The following is a 27,490-nucleotide window of genomic DNA, read 5'->3' as shown; positions in this document are numbered from 1 at the left end:
CTTTTATTTCCCAAACTCTCATCCATCTGTCTTAGTGTGCGGTCTCGCTGCTCTCCTTAAGCACCCTTTGCTCCTTTGTCTGTCTCCCTTCTCTGCTCTGCCTCTTCTCATCTCTCTCCTTTTGCCAAAGTATATGTGGCGCTTCAGCGATTCAATTTCCGTTCAGGCGCTCTCCCCTGTCCGTCAACGTGGTTTTATCTCCCCGTCTCCACGTCGATTCCCCCTTTTTATCGCGTGACACCACCTGCTGAGAGACAGCAGCCTTTGCTGTAAAAAGGTGCACCTGTTTATGTATGTGTGAATAGTAGTTGATGTGTTTAAAAAAGGTGTTTAGGTGAGAGACGTTTTGTGCTTTAATTCCTGTGTGTTTAGCTTCTCATCTGAAGAGAGAAAAAGGATATGGCCGAAAAACATTTTATATGAAGAATTGATTGGCCAATGAAACAATGTTTTAAAGTAAACATGTACATTCAACGGGCATTGTGTGTGTGTTCTTGTTAGTAGCTTTAATAGACATGTTTGTGTATTAAAGTGTTTATTCCTGGGCTCAGCAAACATCTCAGCTCGCCATTGTTACTCTTTTAATTACTATAACCTTTATCAGTTCCTGAGATGTTGGTATTTTATCATTTTCTGGAAGACATCAGCTCCTCTCCTCTCCTCTTTCAATCTCTCCTCCAAAAAGCTTGTCTTCAGGCTGGAAATTGTGGAAACGGCAGACGTTTAAAAGAAATAGTGAACATGTTGTTATCGAAGTTGAAAGGCATGAAGCTATTGTAATGTCCTCTTTGAAGTCAAGCACGCCTGTGTTTCATGTGACAAATGCACTTCAAAGCAGAGTGGATGCCTTGCTGCTAGGGCTGTTTCTCCTGTAATGGCATTCGGCCTCTGCATGCTTTGTACCTGCTGATATCATTTACCTGTGGCAGCTACGCCTCTGTAGGCCTCAACATGATTACCAGTGTAGTGCAGGGGAAGTCTGCATGGGTGTATGTTAGAAATAAAAGGCACACAAAGGACTTTAAATGTAATTTCTCTGCCGGCAAAACCTTTTATGAAATGTAATTTTCATTTGCTGACATATACAAGGAATTTTAAACATAAATTCAGCATTTCAGCAATGCTGAATAGTTAAGACTTGGGTCTTATTTAAGCTTTTTCTACTTTTCTGGTAATGGTAACATTGCAGTTTTCTTTCCAAGTACGTGACAAAGGTTATTGACCAAGTTATTTTTCTTTGTGATATTATGACTATTTTGTTGAATTCCTGTTGTTCTCACATTAACAAAACATGTCAAAACAGAACAACCTTGATGTTACTCCAAATACATGTTTTGATTCCTTTGTCATTTATACAATATATAAGAGCTGAACTTGCTTATCAAGGAATTGTCCACGTTTGTCGGTAGTTCTGATCAGGATTATAACGGTGTGGTCTGGCTCTGCAGTCTTGTCCTCCTCCGTGACATACCACACTGTCACACTGAGCTGACAGGACGGCTCCCCTCATTTCCCTAATTTCCCTAGCTGTCCTCAGTCTCATATCATTGGTGTGTGTGTGTGTGTGTGTGTGTGTGTGTGTGTGTGTGTGTGTGTGTGTGTGTGTGTGTGTGTGTGTGTGTGTGTGTGTGTGTGTGTGTGTGTGTGTGTGTGTGTGTGTGTGTGTGTGTGTGTGTGTGGGTCTGTTAAGACTGATGGCTACTAATGAAGAGGCAGAGTCGTGACATGTACTGGCTGCCTCTGCCTTGTCGCTGGTTGTATTCCTGTCACCAAGAAGTAAGAGAGATGAGATTGTTTTCTACAGTGATGAAATGGGGGATGATGAAAGCAAGATGAGGAAAGGTAAATATAAAAAAAAGAGATCAAAAGTTCAGTCGAGGCATGAAATAAAAGTGTGGGTTAAGCACTTCATATTCCCTTTATATTCCCTTTGGGTCAGCAGAACTGCTGAGAACCTGTCAAGTATTGATTATTGGGACTTGGTATTTCAAAGCACACTACCCCCCCCCTCTCTCAGTCTTCCCTTTGTATCCGATGCTTTGACTACTTGGCTTGTACCCAATCTAAATGTGCAAAACAGAGGAGGTAAAGTGTCACAGAGCACTTTTCCATTTTGTTGATGCTGCAACTCTTCTCTGGCTGGTTTGACAATATTAATTGCTGTCCCCAGTGTTATTGATGGGCTGACCTGATCCAATCCTGCTCAACACAGCTCAGGCCTCCACGGATCAGGCCCCTGGCAGAACCAAGACCCACAGGACATGCCCTGATTCAGTAGGCCAAGGCTTAGTTAGCATTTCCTCTTGCAACAGAGGAACACCTATACATCTGGCCAAGCGGAAGCATGCCAAATTATTCAAGAGAAAAAGGGTAGCATATTTGATATAAGGTTGTGCATATATTCTAGCCATACTGTAGTTAAAGGTTCAAACATTTAAAAGTTGAAAAGTTTATACATGCAGGCAAAGCTGATTTATTTGGGTCGCTGCGAATTGTGCATGACATATCAACTCTGTTACTTAAATGTACTGGTAAATGTTTCCCTAAAGATAGTTGTATAATAAAATAAGGAGTTAAGTTTGAAGTACAGATGCATGCTGAACCAACAGCACACAGCACCTCTGGGAATGTTTTTATGCGAGTTTATTTAGAACTGGAGTTGACTGTGGTCTTGTTCTCTGCTACCTCAGGAGAACATTCAGATTCAGGCCACTGCCCTCCCTTCCTCTTGGCGGAGGGAATTTGCCGAGGCAAGGCTTAATGCACTGCTTTAAAAAAGTCTAAGACTTCCTCTACCAGTCAATAATGTATGTGACCCACCGTCCACCCCTCCTCTGCTTCTCTGCCAGCGGTTGTTAGCATACCTCAGCTCTCTATGACAGCTTTCGCCAACTTTCACGGCTCTAGTGTTGCATTCATAATGGATAGGAATTTGTTAAGGTCAATGGCTTCATACGTCAGGATACCAAACAGCAAGTACGGCACAAAAACAATAGGCCAATCGTGTTGACAGCTAAATGAAGGGGATCGTTTATGAACTTTTGAAAGTGTAAACAAGCTGAAACCTTTGTCAGGAAAATCATCATCTTAGGATGTCAGATAATGAAAGGGTTAGGTACTGAGTCCAAATGTCAGAGAAATTGAATGGGCGGGCAAAAGGAGACAGGAGGAAATATTTAAAAAATAGGAACGGAAAATAGGTTTAATCCAGGGGCAAGACATCCCTTGGACTAGATGAGAACTTGTGAACTCCAAAAACACATTTTTATGCTGTGGTTAAGACAAAATCAACAAATGAAAAGAGCCAGAGTAAATAAAATAACAAATTGAGTCTGATCCAAAGTAAAGTAGACCAGTCCGATCTGGTCTAATCAGGTTTGAGCTGAGGAAACCATCAGGGATCTGTAATCAGGTAGAGAGATGCCAGACCTTTCTACTATCGCTAACAAATCTAATCCAGTTGCCCCAGCAAGTCTTGTTAGCTCTGTGTGAGGCTTTTACCCTGTCAGCTGAAGTGAAGGCTTGTGAATGTGCATGTTTGTGTAAGAGCGTGTGTTTTCAGGGAGACAACAGGGCCTGCCTCTCCGACTGTGCCAGTTTAATTATTGCTGTCATCTCATACCAAGCCCCAGCCTTGACAGAATGACTTGAGAAAAGAAAAAGTAATTTCCTCCCTCTTTTTACTGCATCATACACTTTGGCAGGACCACCTATTGACAAAAAAGACATGGCAGGCTAATTTAAATATATGCTAGACACACAAAAACACATGCAGATAGACAGCACACACATCAGCGTACGCCCACAACAACATAACATACACACAAAGACAAACGCACCACCTGGGGTGTTCATCCTAGTGATAGGCTGGAATTGAAATTCACAGGAGTGAGTAGTACATACTTATCTCTAATCTGTTTTTCCAATTGAAAAACTCCCTGCTACTATGCAAGTTATTTTTACCCTAGAGCTTTCACTCCTGTCTTCCTGCATGGTTAGTTATACTGCTCGGATAATGTGCCAGAATAGATCCTTCAAAGGTGGGAATCAAGTGCTTAAATGTTCACTAGAGATTACATTAACATGGGACGTGTGATGTAGAGGTAATGTTGTGTGATTGTTAACACTAGGTGTTTCTCCTATGTACACATATGGTAGAGTAATAGACTCAATCACAGGAGAGCTAAATTAAACATTCCATAATGAGGCGCATTTTTCAGGCCATTGCACATCTGCATATGGATGCACAGACACGCATCAAATTCATTTCGATTTCATCATTCACACGTTGATATACCTACTCTCACATTCAATGATTGACATTTTCAAATACGCCTGTAAGACAAAATTGGTCAAAGGGCTAATATCTTAACAGGTGTCAGCTGAGAAAAACATTTTAAATTGCAAACACACACACCATCAACCACTCACAAATGCTGAAAAGTGTGTTTTAATCGACACTAGCTTCACAGGCAGCGCCTGACATTTCGCTGAGAGTGTGGGGCTAAGTGTGCAGACCTTTAGAGAATGTTATTCTCTCATTCCTCTCTCATCTTCCCTTTATTCCACCATCCTTATCTGTGTTTGTTCTGAGCGCATGCTTTGTTGTGGATTTCAAGCAGATGCACCTTCCTCAGGTATTTGTGGTGCCTTTCAATGCCTGATGTACATGTGCTTTCACACAGGCGTAAGACATTTCTTTTTGATTTAAAAAAAGATCTAAGAAGTCCAGGCCAGCGAGGACACAGAGGCCTTAACTGTGTCTTCTGCTGTTCTCTTATCAGACCAGGAAGCAATCAGAATGTATCCATGAATTGATAGCCGAATTGAGCCAAGCATAGAATGATATGCAATGATATGCAATGGCCAGGTGTGTTGCTATGGTGAAGAAAATGATTGGCCAGGATCTAGATTACGGCGTTCACTTCCCAAAACAGCCTGTCTGCCTGCCTGCCTGCCTGCACACACACACACACACACGCACACACATACACACGCGCGCACACACGCACACGCACACAGACCCATGCATGCACACACAAGGCTCAGCTGAAATAAGCCGGGCTGATTGCAGTACTTTTACGGGTAAAGCCATTTGAATGGAAATGCGAAATGGAAGTGAATTACCAGAACTCATAGACACCAGGGCCAGCTGTGAATGAGGGAAATTACTTGCTTTGAGAACATACCATGCAAATCACAGAAGGAAATAGAACGAAGTGCCTGTATGTGTATGTGAGAAGCTGTTACCCAATAACCTTCCACCAGGCTTTTCCCTTTAGCCTGTTTGAATTGCTGATATATGCCAAGCATTATTATTTTAGATTTTTCTTTATTCAGTACGATTTCCTCAGAGTTAAACCGGTTACATCGTCAAGTAGCAAAACCAACACCAGAGCTCCTCGATGCTGTTGTCCTCAGTCCCTTCCTTTACACCTTCTTTACAAAAAACGGTATTGTTTCTTCACCTCAACCATAAGTTCTTTACATACTCTTATGTTGCATCCTCAGTGTCAATACCTCTGTTACAGCTTTTTAAGCCTCTTGTTGAACAGAAAACTACCTCGAACTGAAAAATGACAAGCTAAATAAATAGTTTGAAGCACATTAAACACATCCAACGGTAGATCAAATCATACTTCTTTCCTTGTCAAGACAGTTGACCAGCTCAAAAACACTCAATTTCAATGACTCATTATAGACAATTAACTCCGATTTTGATTCAATACACCATAAACGACCCCAGCAAACTCTCTCTGTTGCCCCTGACCTTCTGGTGTTGCTTTACAAACACATTTTTTTTCTTCACATGATTGAACCCATGCTCTTGTGCTTCTTTACCATGTCATCCATCTCCAGCACACATCATGCCTCAAAGATCATCTGCCTCCCTACCTCCAATCTCTCAAACATGACAGAGCCATGCCGCGCCCTGCACCCTAATAGCAAATGACTCTCATCACCCCCTCAGTCCACTCCTCACAGTATTGCTTTCTGGTCTTAGATACATGACTTTAAAATACATAAGAAGAAGAAGATTTTGCTTTAGCAGTAGCTTTGTCCCTGAACAAACATCCTAGCATATTTGAATGCATAAATGTATATATAGGTATATATTGAGATATAGCTGAGGCAGAAATGTGTATGTGTACACTTCAGTGTATGCACCCACGTGTATATGTATCTGTTGTGTATAGCTTGTTCTTGTGTTGAACGTGCATACCCATATTCACTAGTGCTGAAATCAATTAGAAGCGCTACATTGAATGGTGCCTTTAATTTTGCTCACCTGTGCTGATGACAGAAAAACAGAGAAACCTGCTTCTCGCTGTTTTATAAACAAGCAAACTGTTAGTTGCCTTTCTAGAACTCTAGTAGATAATATATGTTGAATACAAACAGAATTTAATTGAATAAATCGGCCCATTGTCAGGATACCAGATCCATTTATTTAAGAGAGTGTGTGTGCATGTGTAAAACAGCATGAAGTGGTGATGGAGTTTGTTGTAGTACTGTCTAAGGACCCCAGGCAGTCATTTCCTCTAATGCTAAACCATTTAAGGAAATAGCCTCATTCCACGAGATGGCCAAATGTCTGTCCGTTATCTGTATATATATTTATGTGTGTGTGGTTGTGTGTCCTTAGGGCTTGCAGAGTTGTTCTAGTGCTAAGGGATACTTATACAGCCAGTGGTAAAGCTAATTTTATGTAACTGTTTCTCTTTTTCACACCCTGTTTTTTCTCCCCCCCCCCTCCTGTAGAGACTGGTAGAGGCAGCAGAGGAAGCCCACCTACAGCATGAGGAGGATCCAGACCTACAGGTATGTGTAAATATATCCACATCTCCAGTATAATCTGACCACATCAATAGTATTACAATGGATGGGTTCATTCCCTGTTCTTGTAAGCTAATAAAAAAAATCATGTTCAAATGTATCCTTGACAAGCCAGAGCTTCTGTGATCGGACCCCAGTGAGAGAAAGGGTTCAGAGAATAAAAAGGCTCTCTGTAACAGAACAGAGGAGAGACAGCGAGAAAAGGCATTAGGAATCGTGTTCTGCAGTCTGTTTCGCTTCACTAAGCTTAACAGTGTTTTCTCTTTTAAAAGTGTATTTGTCCACTTCTCTCTATAATCATTTTGTCAGCATACGTCTCGGTCTACTGCAGACACACTATCAGGTTTTCACAGTCCCACACCAAAACTGACAAACAAACAAACATGCAAATAAAGACGATTATATAAACAAGACTTTTTTTAAATAATTGAACAAACGAAAATCCTTCCCAACAAGCGATCACTTTCTGTGGATTTATGGGTCGCTCTAGTTTAATTATGCTACAATCTAGGCAAAACAACACATAGAAAAGTGAGACACGACATCTTGCTAATAGACTAATTAGAAAGGTTTCTCATGAAAGTCATCACATCAAGAGATGTGTATGCATGCAGGGGGTAGAAAACTAATTAGAATGACTGAGAGCTTATGAGGAGATCATGAGGAGTTGTTTTAAAGCCATACATGAATCACAAAAGTCATGTGTTCACTTTCCTGAGAAGTAGGCCTCGCTCTTTGTAATTTTGTAATTTGAATGAATGAATGATTGAATGGATGAATGTTCTATATTATTTTAATGACTGATTGAACCACAGCAGTATTGTTTTAGAGATGTTATATGTTTAACTGCTATGCCTGTCATCTCTGCTCTGTGTCATTGTGTTGTCTCCTGGGTTCTGTAGTGCCCGGAGTCTGTCTTTTTATTTTCTTCCTCCCAACCCCCATCCCCTCAGGACGCTTTTTGCCTCCTGTCAGGTCATCATTGAAAATAAGAATTTGTTCTTAATTGATTTTCCTGGCTAAATAAAGGTTCTACTACTACTACTACTACTACTACTACTACTACTACTACTACTACTACTACTACTACTACTACTACTACTAGAGAATCGTATCTAGATTTCAATTGGTGCAGAGTACTGCAAGGCATTTTTATAATTTTGCACATATCCGAAAGAAACGTTGTAATGTTAAACTCAACTCGTGTGGCTATTGCTCTGTGTTCAATGCTTTGGTGAACTTTGGGTCTGGCATGCTTTGTCAGTGTGTGCGAAAAAGATATTGGAAATGCAAGGTGCCAAAAATTGTTTCCATGGTTTTCTCCAAGTAAGTTGACCTTATGTTCTGGATGAGAGCTATATTGTGAATTAGGGTCGGGGTTCACTAGTTTTTGTACAGAACTTTCCTCTGGTCATAGCTCGTCCAACATATTTTAGTTTCTTTAGTTTGGTTGTGTATTGCTACTAGTATCGTCATTGCTTTTAGGAGAAGTTGACAAGTTGCTTATATTCAAAATACCCTAACGGAAAATTATGCAATTTCTTTAGGCCTGTTCTCTATATTAATTATTGAAAAATAAAAGTGATTTGATTGAAATTGAATGCCTATTACCATTATTATTTTTTGTAATTATGTAATCATTCAGTTACAGTACCTTCTACTCCTCCCATTTAGATTCAGGAGTTTGATGTTTAAATCATCAGTCTCAGAAAAACATATATTCTGCTCAGTGAGGGCATCATGATTGTGTCTACAGATGTATGATAGTAATTTCTAAACACTAAATTGTGTGTGGGATGCATCTTACATACAGTATATTGTCATATGTAAAGAAATTAATCCTCAGTTTTAAAGCTGAAAATTACTGTTTGAGAACACATTTTTAGAGTTTGAAACATAAACCCTAAATTATAAATTGTATTATATCATTGTTATATTCCTACAAAAAAACTCTAAAACATGTAAACTACTCACTGGGTGTTCCAGACTCATTTCTGCAGACTTGGGCGAATGAATTCAGCTAATCATATCTGCATACACAGCCTCAAACCCAGCCTCTGCTCTCATGGTTCTGCCTCAAACCCATTTGAGCAGCTTTAATTTTTAGAGTGCAGCTTTGTAGTGTGTGTGTATGTGTGTGAGGGAGGGAGAGAGAGAGAGAGAGAGAGAGAGAGGGAGAGGGTGCATTTGCGTCCTTTTGCCTGGGTTTGCAATTTATCGTGCACATCTCAAAACAGAGTTTATAGAAGTAGGAGGAGCAAGTGCAGAAACTTGAGTTTTAAAGAGGAAATGTGATGGTAAGCCGACTTGGGAGTATTTTCTGCTAAACTACTTATAAAGTGTATGTGTGTAGCTAGCGTTATGTGTGTGTGTCTGTGCCCGTGGTGGTTGGTATGTGTTTACTGTCAGCTCTTTAAAGCATTACAGTGAATGCCCGGTGGTTTTATCTTCTGTCATAGACCATTTAAGTGGATCAATTACTAAATGTAACCACTAACTGTCCAGCTCTTTATCTTTCCCTCCGATTAACACATTTATTCCCTGTTTTAAGGCATATCCCACAACGTAGCACGTTAAAAATGCTTCTGAGAGGAGCAAGACTTGGTGTGAACCTATTTGTTTAAGATGGTGTTAATCAACGTACGATTATTACAGCAAATATTTTGATTGTAAATGAATTGTTTCACACATTTTCAAGAATAAACTCCAAACGATAATAAGGATACACTGTTATTAAATGTTGAATCAATTTATTAAGAAAATAATTGGGAGATTGATTGATAATAATCATTAGCTGCAGGCTTACAGATAACGCAACATCATAATGAGATACTGTGGCTTTAGTGGTGTTTGATGTAAGAAAATAAATAAGCTGCTGTTCTTAACATAGAGTTTAAGCTCCCTTGGATACAATAATTCCTCTGTCAAGAGAATTTTGCACTGAAAAATAAGGGTTCCACATTTAGACCATAATGCAAACCATTCAGACATATCTTAATTAAACTGTTTGCAATGCCCTCCCTCAAAATGATGGCCATAAAAAGTGTAATGCAACCACTATAATCGCACAAGTACAATCTGGTTTGAACATCGTTATGGAATATAAGTATATCACCAGCTGAATCAACACACCAGGAGATCAGTCAGTAAAGAAAATGGTTATATTTAATCAAAAGATGTATTTTTCTTCCTGTGTTTGTATGTTTATTAGCCAATAACCATCTACTGTTGGTCCAGTAAGAGTACCACCTGCTCCTCATTGGACAGTGAGGAAACTCTCAACAGACAAAGATACACACACTCGCATTCACTGCAGTACGCACCCTCATCAAACTGAACACATCAATTTAGAGAAGCTGACCGTTCAAACACGCATGCAAGTGGAGTACATCATAAATGTTTCCCTGTACAGGTTGTAAATGTGAGTTTGTGCTGTATACTTTTATTAATCTTAATTGTACAGTTGTGTTGTTGTTGATGCATGTGAACCAAACTGCTTTCACAGCTCAGATCTCTGTTTGTTTGCATTTTCTTGTGGAGATGTGTGTGCATATTGATGTGTGTGTCACTTGTGTTGTGGACACTTGTCTGTGCCTTTGTGTTTTCATAGGCTGCTTGAGGGGCAGTAACACTGTGTGGTCTCACAGTGATGCTTTATGCCAGTAATTACTTGGCGGAGATGAGTCGATCCAGCGAAGGCAGTGTCCCTTTGTTTCAGCTTTTAATGACACAGCTCCTGAGCTGATAATGGCTGGTAGAGTACCTATAGTATAATGTAGAATTGTACAATGTCTAGGACAGGCTGAAATGCCATTATCAAGCCAGAATATATCTATAAAATAATATATATTACACTTACCTGTGTAGTATACTATGAGTGTACATAGAAAGGGAAAGAGAACGAGGAAGGAGAAAGCGATGGAGAAGGACAAAGATGAACATGATAATGACAATTATAATGTATATGCCAGATGCTTGTTGGCATGGCGTGTCACTACAGTAATACGATTAACTTTAATCAGACATTAATGTAATGGCAGATGCATGGATGTATGATGCAATGTAATTACATTACAGAGATAATTTAAAAGCAGGAGGACAGATTTGGTTATAGAGAGCAAAACATTAAAAAAGAGCCTACATGACCTTATAGGACAGGTGTTTGTTAACCTAATGCATACTGTTTGTACAGTGTGAATTTAGTTATATTCTGACAATTATTATTGTTTTATTATATTCATACACCACTTGCCAGCATCGTATCATCATTACACAACATACACCACCCACGTCTACAATCTCCACCTAAACACTAACTCTTCAATGCTACTAAAATGGGAGGGAGGCTGTGGCTCAGTGGATAGTGTGCTAGACTTCGAGTCAGGGGATAGCAAGTTTGAGTCCCACTGCAGTCAGCATGTCGTTGTGTCCCTGGGCAAGACACTTCACCCCAAATTGCTCCTGTGGGGATTGTCCACAGTACCGAATGTATGTAAGTCGCTTTGGATAAAAGCGTCTAACAAATTACATGTAATAAAGTCATATGGCATAACTTTTGAATAAAAAAAAAGCTCAGTTGAATACTTTGCACTTATGGTGTGCTTTCATCCACTCTTGACTTCAATATTCTCTTCGTCCTTATTTCTGTCACTTGTTGTCGTCATAGTAAATACAGCTCATTGTCTTTGCCTGGCTATGGTTCTGCAACCTTTTGACGCTGCTATGGTATTTATACTAAGTCAAGCAGGGTTTTTCAGCACTTCTTTGCACATAATGTCACATCCATTCATTTTTCATTGCTAATTGTTTTTTGAGTTGCCTGAAAATATAATGAAATGGTTGAGCATTATTTAGTTGTGATCCCAAACTGCTGTCGCTTTATTTTTTTAGCTATTTACATGCATGTACATTTTTGTGAGCGCTGCATGTGATCACCTGTGTAGGTGTGTGTTTTTCTACAGCTTTGACGGTGGCATTTCTTATAGTGCCTTTTACTGCAGAACATGATGAATAGATGGTAATTATCATCAGCTGTGCTAAAAATACCACATCCACGCTGTAGGGTGAAACCTCCTCCATCACTATTCGGGGGGTTTATTATAAAATGTTTGTGTGTTTTTTTGCTATTGGATACATATTTGGCTGGCAGCGGCTTGATAGGAATTTCCTTATCTATCCTTTCCAGAGCTCTTCTGCCTTCATGTGAAATTGGCACGTTAATCTGCTGCGATTTTCCTCCCTTGCTCTTTTACCCGCACTGCTCATGTACTGTAAATAGGAAAGCAGAGAGCAGTCTCCCATGACCTCTGCAGCCAATGAAATTCTCCCTTGGAGGTTGAAGACAAACAACCAATTGCCAAGCCTGATGTTGACAAAAAATGTAGCCCCAGTCTGAAGAGAGCATTGGGAGAGAAGTGCTTAATCTTTCTTTTTTCTGTCTCTTTTTTTTCACATACTCCCATGTCTAGGGTATTACCACTCAGTGCACAGAGGTGGCCACATGCTTGTTGATTTGCCAATTTGCTCTTCGTGTTTCAGAGTGTCCTCACTGTTCTGTAGATATGCATGGCCAGTGATGCGAAGATCAGATTTCAATTTTTTTTAAACATATAACTTGGGCCAAAGAGTGCCTCCAATATACAGTTTTGAAAGGGGGGGGACAGCAAGCATGGACGACATTGCCTAATACTTCCGCAGGCTCGGGAGTCAAATCAGCATTCTTGACAGCGGAAAACAGCAAATGGGCCGCAAACTCTGACTACTGAACTATCCAGTGGACCAAGATCAGAATTTGTAAACCATTTATATAGGAGACAACTCGAGAAACAAAGCAGTTCAAAGTCATTTTGTCTAAAATATCCAAGAAAAGGGTTTAATAAGGTTCCCTGAGATAGGTGATATTTGTAGCCCCTGGAACAACTATTTGATAGAAGTGATCCGTTTCAAAAGAAAGAGCTATATTATTACTCTAAGCTATCAAAGAAAAACACATTCCCATATAATGTCCCCAGTTGCTTTTTATTTTATTCAACCAAAGCAATTTGTATGTACTAAAGTAAGGTGTTTGATTTACGGCATCTATTGCACGTCTGTCCGTCCTGGGAGAGGGATCCCTCCTCTGTTGCTCTCCCCGAGGTTTCTTCCAGTTTTCCCCATTAACTGTGGGGTTTCTTTGGAGGTTTTTCCTTGTACGATGTGAGGGTCCAAGGACAGAGGGTGTCGTATTGATATTCTGTACAAACTGTGAAGTTCACTGAGACAAATGTAACATTTGTGATATTGGGCTATTTAAATAAACATTGATTGATTTATGCCAAATACACTTTCAGAAACCAGTGTGGGGAGACAACAACATGTAAGCATCAAACAGTTATGGTGCCACCTTGTGCATCACGCAGATAACAATCAGAACAAACAGTCGGAGCGAAAAGTCAGTTTACTTTTACATAAATCACACAGAAGCTTTGGAAGGAAAACTAAAAGGTCAGGTAGGAGCAGGCAATGTATGTCTTTCCTGACATGACTTATGTGACTCTTTGAGGAGTCTCTCTTCACAACTCAGTGTTGAGAAAGTCTGAAGAAAGACATAAACAGTTTTTTTTTTAATTGCTGTTTATTTTGTGCCCTTTTCAACAATTCCCCATTTTCCCTCAGTAATAGTATTAACAGTATTACTTTTAATATTTAAAATGCAATTCTGCATTGATCATTGTTCACCACACCTCACCACACACTCAAAACTGGAACAGAATTGTTTTCAAGCACCAACCGGCAATATAGCATCACATGGATGATGCAGTTCTTATTCAATATCTTCTCAGAGTGGGTGAACAAAAAGTTCAAGATGCATTAAGAGGGATTTAAAAACAGCATATGAACCCTTATTTGACCTTTCCTCCAAGGTATTTACTCCTTCTGCAGTCTTGTTTACTCTCTGATTACTTTTATCCGCGCCCCCTGGTTGTTTTACAGTCTCATTTCTACACTCTGGGATGGTGTCTTCCCTTTCCCGACCGTGTCGAAAGTGAGTGGGGAGATGGTTGAATAAAAAGAGGAGAGCCAAAGTGGAGATGAGAGTTAAAAGTGAACACCAGAGGGTGGAGCGTCACGGTAAACCCCCGCTTCACACGAGGTCTCCAATCTGTCTCACTTCCTCTCTCTTCCCCTCAAGGCTGTTGAATCACTGTGAAAAAAGAGTATTTATCAGAATCAACAGGAGTGTTTTTTGTATGTAGGCATGTTGGTCACACATTTACACACCTAATGACATGTTTCATGTAGGATGCTAAGGTGCAAATGGTCACTGGAACCTTTGTTGGTTTTTCCTAATTCTGGCTTTACTTTTTTTAATACACACATACTTAAAAGAAGGATACAAGAAATTAGCTACACTCCATGTGCCGAGCATTTTCACAGTCTGGGTGAACTCCTAACCATCTAGTAAGGAGACCTGGCCTAGGAGTGATCATGGAAAGGTTGAAGAGCAACTCAGAGCAGTGAAGATGCAGAAAGTTTGACCTGCTCCCTTATCAAGGAGGTTTAGTGACCCTGATCTTAGAGTTACAAATGATTTAAAGAAGGTGGAATTGGTTGATTAACAATACATTAATTGACAGTTTAATTGGTAGGTGCAATCAATAACTCTGTTTAGTCTCTGTTGAATAAATTGACAGACATTACAAGTTTCCTTCAAGATAGCCTAGCACAGTAGATTACATTTACCTGCATATGATTGATAACCATGCACCTCATTTTCAAAGTTATTAACAAGTGCCATTCTATATAAGTAGCACTGTTGGTTTGAATCTAATTACCAAGCTGTCAAGCAATGTTTTCCTCTGCATAAAGAGCTGTTAAGCCTCTTTAGAGTCCCTGTATTTCAAAGGAAAATGTATTTTCTTAGACCTTTGTCACTAGGAGTAATAATGTGTACTAGGATGTTTCATGACTACGGCACCAGTGGCAAACCGAAAGATAAACAAACTTGTGCGAAATTGTGCACTAGCTTGAAATAGCCACTAAACTCAATGATTGCGGGAAAATGGCAGTATTTAAATTCAAACTTCAGAGTGTCCCTTCCTGGCCAAGTCTCAGCAATCATAAAAAGATTCTGACCAGTCGACAGAAAACAGTGAGATACATTTCCTGTAGGTTTTTTTATAGAGGGGTTATTTACAACCTACTGAGGCCGTTTCAAAGTGTTTTAAATTAAAAAATAACCCAAAATATATAATAATAACTTAATCAGCATAAATGAGCATACGATATATTGTGAAAAAGGCAGTACTACTGACAAATGCTTCACACAAAATACATTATAAGAATGAATTTAAAAGAGAATATTCAAGAAAAACATGTACTACTGTAATACAAAACCTGATAATAAGATTGGATCACATGTATGTTGTTGAATTATTTAATTGCCTAATTTATTTAAGTTCAACAAATGTTTTACTTAAATAAATGTTGTTTTCATGACAAAGAAAGGCCGCACATCTTTATATATGTTGAACTGGAAATAGCAAATGAAAGCCAAAGGATTACTGAGACAGTTATACATTTTTTTCAATGTTTTTCTTTCTAAAAACAGTATGCCTTCATTTATTTATTCCTTTTCTTTTTACTTATGTGGATTCCATTTTATAGATGTCAAATTACAAAAAGAAGTGAATACAAAAAAGAAGAATAACCCAAAGGAATGCAAGAAACCAGAACAAGAGAAAATGATAAAATGATTCATGAATTAATGTATCACTTTTAGTGAATGGTGCTGACACATCAATGTGAATGCAGCAATCTGCAATTCACTTTTTGGCGTTACATTTTTTTGGGGCTCATGTTTTGAAGCAGGGACCTGAAATATGCTCCATGTTTTCCTGCAGTAATCCGCCCTCGTCCTCTCCCTCTCAGTCTGCACCACACTGAGTGAGTGGGTGCTGATGGAACATGTGCGATCTCTCAGCGTAATGCACTGCAACGTTAAAGATCAGGTTGTTAACACCATGATCAGGGACTGCATTAGTGACACTGGGCACTCCTTCACTGTACTGCTGAAATGGCATAATTGACTTAGTCAACACATACACCCACTCTTGGACACACACACACACACACACACACACACACACACACACACACACACACACACACACACACACACACACACACACACACACACACACACACACACACACACACACACACACACACTGCCCCTGCCTCCATGCAGACACCCACACTCACTCCCACATCATTGAAACTCAAAACCTGATGTCATTTAATCAAAATTAAAGCCCACATGCTGTGAATTAAAAAAGATCTATTAGCAGACTCATTAACAGTTGTTTATTTTATAGTCATGTTAGTTAACCTTTTATTCTCTTTTTATACTTTTAACAGCTAATTCTTGCTGTCGCATTTTCTCTTATCTTTCTCTTTGCCTGTCTTTCAAGACACCTACATAGGGCATAGAGTTAGAACAAGTAGGCCTTACTATTTCTATCTCGGATCTTGAGACAAAGTTGTTACTGCCATTATAAAACTTGGTGTGTGTGTGTGTGTGTGTGTGTGTGTGTGTGTGTGTGTGTGTGTGTGTGTGTGTGTGTGTGTGTGTGTGTGTGTGTGTGTGTGTGTGTGTGTGTGTGTGTGTGTGTGTGTGTGTTGCGCGGTTACCATTTGTGTCTGCTAATATCTGCCCAATGTACACATGTATATATATTTTTTACATATTTCTGCAAATCAACTTAGCTTCTTAGTGACTGAAATTGTACAAAAATAGTCAAAGTTGTTGGGAAATTGCTTTTATTTAGGAATAGAGATTCATAATGTTCCTATTCCATCTATCACACAGACATAGAGGAAAGACTAACCACAGCCAGCAAGATGGGAGAGACATATATAATGTGTTGAGTAGACCGAGACAATTTGGCAATTGCAACAATGGTCTCACAGATAGAGCTGATTATAGCCGAACTTGCCAATGAGGGCTGCATGCTGGAGAGACAGATTCGAGTTGTAACCTGGAAGAGATGGAGGGGGGTGAGGAGCTTGATGAGGATTGCATTGAGCCAGTGAACAATGGGCAGAAGGAAAAAGGCCCCGCCAGAAACGGAAATGGATAAATCAGGTTGGGAGGGAGAGAAAGAGGGAGCGAGAGAGAATGATAGAACATGTACTAACGAGACAATGGCTGAAAAGGGAACACATTGAAGACCCAATGGGGCCATATGCTGTAGTCCAGTTAGCTTTATGTGAATATCTGCAAACAACTTGTCTTCAACTTTGAAAATTGTATTCACGCTCATCACTTGAGTTGACGTAGTAAGTTATATTCCACCATTGCTAAAGGGCACACTTTCAGTTGAAGGTATACGTTGTTGATTTTGTTGTATTATTTGCATGTGTGATTTGTTTGCATTTCTTTGGACTGGAGAACGACATGCTGAGAGAGCTGGAAGTTGTGAAGGTGATAATCAGGTGTAATCAAGGCTAGCTCTGGATGCCTGATTCTCTTTGGCAGCGAACAAAGAAACACTTGCCAGAGGTAGAAAGGTCAGGTGCAGAGGATGCAAGAGATGGGTAAATAGGAAACGTAAGCACTTCTTTAAATGAACAAACTGTGCCAAAGTTTCTGTACGCCCAAAGGTCGTAATTCCTGCAACCTCACTGCATTTTATGTCACTGACACTCTCTTATGCTAGTGGCGACAGCTTTTTGATCTTGGTTCAAGGTGCTTCTCAATCTAACAAGAACAAAACAAAAAATGGTTAAGACTTTAGGCAAAATGAACACAATGCTGACAAATGATTATAATATTAATGTTATATAATATATATAATATTCTCTTAACATGGCAATTATGGCAATTATAAAAAAGTACCCTTTTTAAAGATTTAGCCTGATACAGACAAATATTAGCTTTCATTTGCAGTATTGTTTCTGGCCACCTGGTGAATAAAAGGCTAGTGTTTGTCACGTAAAAAGGTTATTGTCAGAGTCAACTAATTTGTATTCCGTTCTTTTACCGTACTTTAAAAAAAATCACAAACATTGTAAAGGTAAATGTACAGTAGTTCTGATTTTCACAATTGCTGGTTCAAGACCCCAAAGTGATTTGAATACTAATGTCTTGTTCTAATGTATCTACATGCTGAGTGAGGAAACCTTTTTCAATACTGACTGGCACTGTATTAAAGTTTCCATGGGTTTTTCTATCAATTCTCATAATAACCATTTTGCTGTTCCAACCTGCTCATTTTTTAAGAGAGTATCTTGTTTTGTCACCCACAAAAACAGATATTCTTCTGTTGAAACTATAGTTCAGGTTTATGTCCACACTGGAGTAATGAGGGGGGTGAAACAGAAAAAGGAGGAAAAACATAGGCAAAAGTATGCAACACTACACTCCTTCACCTTGAAATGGCAGTGGTCCCCTTGATAAAAGGCTAATAAGCCTAATCAGGCCTGATTAATTACATCGATAGGCACTGCGTTTGCCAGCTTATTTGATGGCTTTATCTGTGTTGTGCACCGGGCTGGGGCGATGATGGTGTTCCTCAGGAGGACCTGGTAACATTTTGCACAAGTGAAGGTTACTGGTGCTAGAAAAAAAGAAGGTAGGGTGGTGGGATGTTTCTCAGGGCGTACAGAGGAAAGAGTTGACTGAAGTCTGAAGGGCAATAAAACATGTCTGAGGGCTTGTGTCAGGATTTGGTTATAAATAGATAAGATATTGTGACCTTTAAATGTGTGCTCTATGTTGTTTTCTCAGCCCAGAATGACCCTTTACTAGGACCTGTGCCGTGTCAGTCTCTGAAAAAGAAAGTCCAGAAAGTGTCTGTCCCCCTCTGAATAATAACATGTACTGAGGCTTAAATTGGACTCTTGAGAATAGCAATCATTCTCCTCTGAGGCCCTTTTCAAATCCCATTCTTTTAGTCATTACAAGAGAAATCAATGTGGCCTTAAGCCATATAATCACAGCCGTTGACCTGTGCAAGGGATTGAACTGCTGCTGCAGTTTTATTGAAGATGACAATTATATATTCATTATCAGTTTGAAGCAAATGTCAGTGTGGTGGATTGAGAACTGGTTCAGGCTTGAGATCACAATTCAAATGAGGTAGGCACATTATTATGTTGACATCAAAATGATTACAATGCACCTGATATTCTGCAGTGATGGACCTGGGCCACAAGAAACATCTGTGTTTTTCAAGTTTAAATTGCAGATATAAAACCAGAAAGATAGATGACAGTTGTATAAGTTGTTACAAGTTCACTTGTTTCATCCTAAATCTACATAATTGGATGTAGTTGTACTCTCTCTGTTTGTGTATGTTTAGTTCATTTACATTTAAACATACAAAACATGATGTATGCCTCTGGGTTTTCTTAATTTCTTTTAGAACCACTTTGTTGCCTTTTGTTCTGCATTAACTATAGCCTTTGCAGGCTTTCCCCCTATGTGGTACCTCAGACATCACAGCCTTTGGGATGCAGGGAGCCATGTGATCTATATTTATCTTGCTTTATGATTTATTAATAGTCTCCCCAGTATGCGCAGTACTAAAAATACAGTGGAGGCAGAGCACCACATTCAGCATCTGGCTAGGAAGGGAGTATGCGAGCTGAGCAAGAATTTGTCAACTCAGCAGCTTTCTGCTGTAACATCATGCACGTCTGGGATGATCCAGGGTTTCAGGTTACCTCGCTACGCAAACTACTCTCTGACTCAGCACTTGAGTGACCCACCTATCCTATACATTGATAGCACAATTCAGCAAGTGTTTAAATGAGTGTTTATTAGTGTTTTTAAATTGTGCCAGAAATCTCATCACTTCTCTTTTTTTTTCCTAGTATGAATACTTCAATGCGGTGTTGATCAATGAAGTTGACGAGGAGGGGAACAGCGTTGAGCTTGGAGGAGAATTCCTCCTGCAGCCCAATGACCACTTTAACAACCTGTCAGTCAACCTGAGTCTCAGCACGGTCCAGGTGCCCACCAACATGTACAACAAAGGTATGTTCACTACCTCCAATTCATCTCACAGAGTCATTCTCGTTTTATGTCCCTGGACGTGCCCTGAGGTCCTCTTCAGCTGGCTTTTTAAATATCCCTGAAGTCTCCCAAAATAAAATGGGTGAGTCCGCTTTTATCCACTATGCTCCCAAACTGTGGAACACCCTGCCAGGAAACATCAGAGAGGCCAACTCAGTGGACATTTATAAACGACAGCTAAAGACACCTTTTTAGATTAGCTTTTTATTAGCAACCCCCCACTTGAAATGTCCTTTTAGTCTTTATTATTTACCTACCTTTATATTGTTTTATTTATTTTATAGGTTTTAATCTTTTTATTTCTATTTCTGTTAACTTTGTTGTATGGGGTTTTATATTATATTTGATATTGTTGCATCGAGTCAGTTGTCTTGTGTCTTATCTGTCAGAGAGAAACCATTATTTATGTTATTTTATTTTTATTATCATACATTTTACCTCCTTGTGTCTATTAACCTGATAACATTTTATATTTTGTACCTTTTAAAGTTCTTAACAAATAATCTGAGGGGAATTTCTTGTTTGTTTTGAACTGGTGATGTGTCATTTTGTAAAGCACTTTGAGCTGCACGTGTTGTATGAAAAGTGCTATATAAATAAAGCTTTATTATTATTATTATTATTATGATAAAGGTGTAAAAAACACATCATGACCATAACATATCATGTACATCTTAGCCTCCCACGACCAGATATTTTTGCTGAATTCTTCAATAATTTGGATTAGTCAAATCCTAACAATCCGTACTACAGTTATTATGTGTGCATGTGGATGTGTCCGGAAGAGGATTTGAGTTCATTAACTGTAACTCTTTGGATCATCCCTGCCACACACTGACTTAATTAGCAGTAAAATAATCAGACATTCTGCTAATTTACCATCCACTCAAGTCCAACCCATGAAGTCATGGCCTAGTACAATGCTCAGTGGACAGAGTGAATGTCATGTCGGCTTAACCCAAGCTACCAGAGGCGAAGAAATTATATGGAGGGAGAGGAAAAGAGGGATAAAGCAAATGAGATAGAAAGTAGGTTAAGTCAGACTGATGGAAGGTCTGAGCAACAGATTAATTACAGCTAGGTGGAAAAAAGGGAGAAAGCAAGTGAGAGCGACAGGAGGAGAGTGAATGAAATGGAAAGGAATTGAATGAAAGGGCTAGGAGAGTGAAGCTGGCAGGCCGATTCAGGGAGAGGAAGAGTCATTTTGATTTGATTCACAGGCAAATTAGTAGAATTGAACACACACACACACACACACACACACACACACACACACACACACACACACACACACACACACTGAGAGAACTTAAGAGTTTTAGATCTCCAGGCTTTGTTAACTGATAGTGATCATATGGATGGTGTTGGCTGAGACTGCAGGGAGTGCAGTGCCTTGGTGGGCGAAGCATCACGGTTCTGCAAATGAGACTAAGAATCTAGGCATGGGGGGGTGGGAACATTTTTCAACATACATTTTAATTGTTTTTTACTTAAGTATTAATCTGCAATTTCTGTTGTACCTATTGCTACAGTAGTTGTGAACAAATAACCTTTGTATTCCTCTTCTGTATTTGTTTGTATTTTTGACTGTTTTATATGATCAGAAGAATTATGATCCAGTTAAACCAGTTGTAGAAAAAACATCTACGGGTTTGAAATCTTAACAGATGGCAAACGCTGCAAATTAACCTTTTATAACATGAACAAGATCTTGAGAATGAGGGCTGGGTTCTTATATCAGTGCTGCTTTTTTCAGATTACATCCGACTATATTTCTGAACGTGTTCGTATACGTTATACGTTCCTGCACGTATAACAAGTCACTGTCGTCTGAACCTGTTTTTTATGCGGCTGAGGAGCTGGCTGCAGCCTGTGTACATCATAAATGGTTTGATGGCAGCCGTGATGTATTAGGGGTTAAGTCCATGATAGCAGAGAGCTTCATGCCCCCGGAGATTAATCGCAGGAGAAACACACCACATCGAGCATCCATCTTCCAAACTCCCATTGCAACCAAAACACAACATAGACCATCATGCTTTATGAGGCTACATGACAGGAACATGTACCATGTACGCAGTGAAGCCATGCACACATTTCCAGCATGTCGATACACTCTAATGTCCATTTATACCTTTATACTCTCTGAGATGGAGTAGTGTTCACATTCCCGTGAGCATGTGCACTCATCACTTGTCACTACTCCCTCGTTTCTACTCTTGCTCTCTCCTAACCCTTGTGAAGCTATTAAAGCAAAGTCAATTCGATCTGATCACTCTGACTGTTGCAGTGGGAAACCTACACAGTTCTACTTTTAAACATTGAGTACACGCTCACGTGTGATTATAAAAAATCATGTGCGCTCCTTTGATCAGATCGAATTAAGGAGAGCATTAGTTGAGATGAATATAAATGACAGCTTAGGGGGGAAGTAGAGCCCATACTCCCTGCCTCATCATGACGAGTTCAGTTGCAATAGACACTCAAACTGCACCAGAAGTGACTGTATTGTTGTGTAAATGGAGCCTGGATCAAATCCAGCCTCCTCTGCACTCCACTCCATAGAGGTGGATGGGTGTTTACTATCAAGAGAGGGCTTTAGTGTACTAGCATCCAGAGGACTAATTCAATCATGGCTTATTGGCATGATTGTTGACAGCAGAACAATGTTGCCAGCATAGAAGATGATGGGAAATCTGTTATCTGCTTTTCTCTCTCTGTGTCCATTAGGTACTTGTCTGTGTGACTGTCTCTCAGTAATGTTCTGTCTGCCTTCCTGGCTTTCCTTTTTATCTCTCGCTCTCTACATTCTTTTGTATATTCCCCCTACTGTATGATTGTGTCTGTCTGTCTGCTCATCCTTTTTCTCCTTTTCTCTGCAAAATGGTGGTAGTAAGCAGCTGTAATAGGCTTGGTTGGCAAGCCAGTTCATTCTTGACTACTCTTGCAACCCATACATTGAAAAGGGGTTCCAATGATTGGATATACCCCACCATACATCACAATCAGTTTGGATAGAATTGTAAGCAAACCCTATATCATGTATTATCTGTTTTAGTTTTATTGTGATTGAATATAGCTGCTGCCCCGTCAAGTTGTGTGAAATAATGAAACTGAGTGACCAGAGCTGCAGACAAGAGCTGGGGAAAATCAATAATAGAAAACTGTTTAAATGAAGTCTAGCCTTATTATGGTTTTCCATTTATGCAGCTTTTTCGCTTTAGCTGTCTAGTTTGCAATGTGTGGCAGAGAGTTCTTCAAGTTCAATGGTGGGTGTAAAAAAAAATACTAAGCCAAAGTAAAGGTAGGGCAGTCTGAGCAGCAAACACAAAGACAGAATTCAGTATAGTCTCACAGTAAGTGTACATTAATATGATATGAGTATTTTTATATCCAAACAAAGATATCACAAAGTAAGATTCAGGTCTTAACGCTATTATTAATCTGCATGTGACTGCATGTTGCCTTTGTAGGGCAGAATAGCCTACCATTTCTTCCATTTCCATTCTCTTTTATCTCTATAATTATTTTTTCTTCACTCTCATCTTTTCACTCTGTTTTACTACAAAAAAAATTCCCTGTTTCCCTGTGTAATGAATAGGCCCTGATAGTGATCTTCAGAGGTGTAGTGTATGATACGATATGAGTAGTTGAGCAGGCACCAGAGAATATCTTCCAACCTCCTGGACTGTAGAACAATAGTAAGCTTTTTACTGAAATGCTGTTTTATTTCCTCTCCATACTTCTTCTTGTTCCCTTTAATCCTTAGACTCGGCAATCGTCAACGGGGTGTTCTGGTCCGAGGCCTTGAATAAAGTGTTTGTTGATAACTTTGAGAGAGACCCATCACTCATATGGCAGTACTTTGGCAGTGCCAAAGGCTTTTTCAGGCAGTACCCAGGTAAGTGTGTTTGTTTGGAATGATAAAGCAATGTAAGGTAGTGGCTATTGAATTTGAGTGTGTATGTATGTTTGTAATTAAGTTGCTGTCTTCCCATAGCAGAAATACATGTGTAAAGGATTGTTCAGTCACTAACAGCTACAGACTTGAGGCTAGCGCGGTGAGAGTAAAGGAGTAGAGGGGAGAGTAGAGAGAATAACAGAGAGATAGGTGAGAGAGTTTATAGAGATTAGAGTGGGTGAAGATGGATAAAATTAACATTTTAAGGTGAAGTGGAAAGAATAAGAACAGGGGTAGCATAATAATGAAAAGTAGCCTATTGAATGGACTTGGTGAATATTTTTAATATTCTGTGTAGCACACAATATTAGAAAACAAATGGAAAGGCTTATTTCTTTATCTTTTGACCTCTTGAACCTGCATATGAATGTTTTTAATTATGCTTTTTATATAACACTTCCCATTCTATGTCTGACATATATATTCTTTGCAGCTCTGGCTATCAAAAGGCTTCCTCTCAGTCCATTGTTAGTTTCCTGACCTGGAAGCCTCCAAAGTCACTGCTGCATAAAGACTCTACATTCTTTCTATTCTATCCCCTAAAGTTCACCATAATGAACCGACGTGAACAATTCTGTGTGCAATTTTGACACAGGAAGAGTTTCGAGAGAGGGATGTTGCTGTTGAATTTTTCAGTGTATTTGTTGAAGCTCTCTCAGCACTACATTCACCTCCATTGTACTGGAAGGACATCTGAAATCTTTATCTGCATGGCAACAAAACACTAGAAGTAATTGAGAAGATATGTTTGCTTTTTTCAAATCTGGCGAACAAAATCTCTATAAATAGCATGAAATGAGAAGAGATAGTTGTATAAAAGGCATGTAGTGTAACCGTCTCTCAGGCCACCATATTTCTCTTTCAGCCAAGGTAGCAGTTTGTTTTCCTGTGTGACAAATGATGCAACTCTAGCAATATTGCAGTTCATCATTCATCTTTTGACTTGTGATGCTGACTCTGTCTCTTCAAGGGATCAAGTGGAAGCCGGATGAACACGGGGTCATAGCTTTTGACTGTCGAAACCGGAAGTGGTACATCCAGGCTGCCACCTCTCCAAAGAATGTTGTTATCCTGGTGGATGTCAGTGGCAGCATGAAAGGACTCCGGCTGTCCATCGCCAAGCAGACGGTCTCCTCCATACTGGACACTCTTGGAGACGACGACTTTTTTAACATCATTGCTGTAAGTCAACGCAGCTGCAACATAAACGACTTAACCTCTATTTTTTTGTATAGATTCTCACACGCACATGCACAACACACAGGCCAACATCCGCTCCTCCTCAGATCAGAGGAAATGCTGGAACGAATCAGCTTTCTATCTTGTCACGCTCACAACCAATTAGCAGTAAGCTGAATGAAGATTTGAATTGCAAAAGAGACAGTTGTGATTGGGTCCTGCCTTAGGCACCGAAACCATTGTTATCGCATCTCAGTCTGATGAAACTCAATGTGTGTGTGTGTGTGCGAAACTCACTGCTGTTTCACATCAAAACGTAGCTAGTCGCTTTGCCAGCCTCCATTATTTTTCCCCACAGAACAAAGTCTTCATTATCATTTGTTATCCTAATCATGTTATTTTGAAAATTATTCTTTTGAAAAATAACGGAAAAGAGGATTTAGACAATCAGGCAGAAACATATTGTTTTCCCCGAACACTCTTTAAAAGGATGTGTCATTTTGACTCATCTGTTTCTTTCTTGTTTTGATTCCTGCTACGTTTTCTGTGTTACCGTCTGCATATATGAAGGGATTTCTCCTACAGAAGACACAAAATGTAAAAGTTAATATGTTTTTTTAGAAAAGTCTATCTATTGTGGTGAGAGTTGTTTCATGTTGCACTGTATACAGACACAAAGACAGATATTCACAGATGAATATGCACACACACACTTGAGGATAATATTGCCGGCTGTGGAAGAGCACACTTCTATTCTCTTTCTCGGTCTTTGAAGTCTAATTCATACTCATGCATTAAATGATGAGTATTATCACAGTATTGCAGGCATTGGGTACATTGTGTACAGAACAGTGTGTGCATGTGTGTGCGGTTTTCATCAATATGAGTGAAGTTTCTAACATCTTCACAGTTTGCATTTGAAACATAAGATTAGACATATCTGTAAGTACAGCACATGTAAATCGACAAAAAACGTTAACTTGAATTATTACTTTTGTTTCCTACAGTACAATGAGGAATTGCATTATGTGGAGTCGTGCCTAAATGGAACATTGGTCCAAGCAGATGTCCCCAACAAAGATGTGAGTCTTTCTCTCCTCTTCTTCTATTGTTTTCTCCTGTTACTGTCTTTCGGAAATCAGCTGTTACTTCTATAATAATACATACACAATGTCAATGGTAAATGAATGTAAGCTGAACAGAATTCAGTACGAGTTTTGCGTCTCGCATATGGTATGTAATCACGGTGTTATGTACATTTATATTGAGCATGTGTGTGAGTGAGAGTGTGTGTGCGACCTGTTAATCAGCCTGTTTATGAACTGGGTGGTGATGCTGCGAAAGTGATTTCCAGATGGCAGGAGAGAGAGATTAGTGACTGAGCTGAGTGACTTGTGTCCTTAAAGGGGAACTCCCATGATTTTTGAAGTCTGTTTACAAGTTTAAAGGTGAAACATGATTTATAACGCTCTGCAACATCTGATAAATAGCCTCATTATGAGTGATCACTTGAGGTAACACTTCTTCAATCTGAAGTTTGAAAATGAAATACATCTTGGCATTTGGAGTGCACACTCCTCTTCTCTTGAGGCTTGGTAATGTAGAGCCAGTTTTTCGACAAGGTAGAATAATATGTCGAATAGAAAATAAGATATTTCAAGTATGTTTCAAAGCTTATCAGTGGAAGACTCTTTTCATTATGGTTAGACTTTTTCCTAAGGCAGTTAATGGTATAGATATTATGTGGTATGGGGAATGTTTGTATGTCTAACTGTGTTTATGGTTATGTACACCATCACGGCTGTTACAATACTTTTTTATTAGGATAGCAAGAGGAGAATCCTTCAGTTAATGTGACATGATTCCCTTCTTCATCGCTGAGACTCTGCTCCTTTCTTTATCGGCTCTGCCTGCACGTGCCCACTTATAATTCCATCTCATCCAAATTCTTTAAAATTCCATTTAAAGATACAATCTATGAATATAATTAAATGCAATGACCCCTGTTGCTTTTAGCCCGGGCCTAACCTTTGGGATACAGCTTGCGCACGGAATCCTTTCCATGTGTGTTTTTTAATCTGTGTGCCTATTGGTGTTTTAGGTTGATTTCTGTTTATTTCATTGCGTGTGCATATGGATTAGCATTTTGTGCTTAATTCCAGATGGTAGTTTAATGTAGTGTGAGTCAGCCAGCTAAGAGGGGAATGCAGTCTGTGCTAGTAGATAAAGCTAATGTCATTTACTTCAGCTGGGGGCAGTCGGTGACTATCACACTGGAGACTTAAACTTACTGACATGTGTTTCCAAAATGTTTTATTTCATACCCAAAGTTCAACCAGGTCATAAATACCTGTTGTCAAGATTTCATGGGCAGACATTCCCCTATTACCAGATATAAAAAGCATCTGAAGAAGTGCAATCCATCCTGTCTGATTAGAACTCACATCCATATT

General features: G+C 39.4%; 1 protein-coding gene across 2 annotated transcripts in view; it reads left to right on the top strand.

Moving 5' to 3' along the window:
* The window catches only part of cacna2d3a (calcium channel, voltage-dependent, alpha 2/delta subunit 3a), a 102,271-nt gene that overhangs the window by 21,707 nt on the left and 53,074 nt on the right, over positions 1–27,490 (top strand). For both annotated transcript variants that reach the window (XM_034145315.1, XM_034145316.1), the window contains exons 4-8: positions 6,763–6,822; positions 19,696–19,858; positions 23,667–23,798; positions 24,829–25,040; positions 26,045–26,119. In XM_034145315.1, the coding sequence (XP_034001206.1) occupies positions 6,763–6,822; positions 19,696–19,858; positions 23,667–23,798; positions 24,829–25,040; positions 26,045–26,119 (642 nt within the window). The remainder of the gene's footprint in view (positions 1–6,762; positions 6,823–19,695; positions 19,859–23,666; positions 23,799–24,828; positions 25,041–26,044; positions 26,120–27,490) is intronic.

Source organism: Trematomus bernacchii, unplaced genomic scaffold (genome assembly GCF_902827165.1).
Source record: "Trematomus bernacchii unplaced genomic scaffold, fTreBer1.1, whole genome shotgun sequence".
NCBI lineage: Eukaryota > Metazoa > Chordata > Actinopteri > Perciformes > Nototheniidae > Trematomus > Trematomus bernacchii.
The sequence above is the reverse complement of the archived record's forward strand: the minus strand, read 5'-3'. Positions and strand labels throughout refer to the sequence as shown.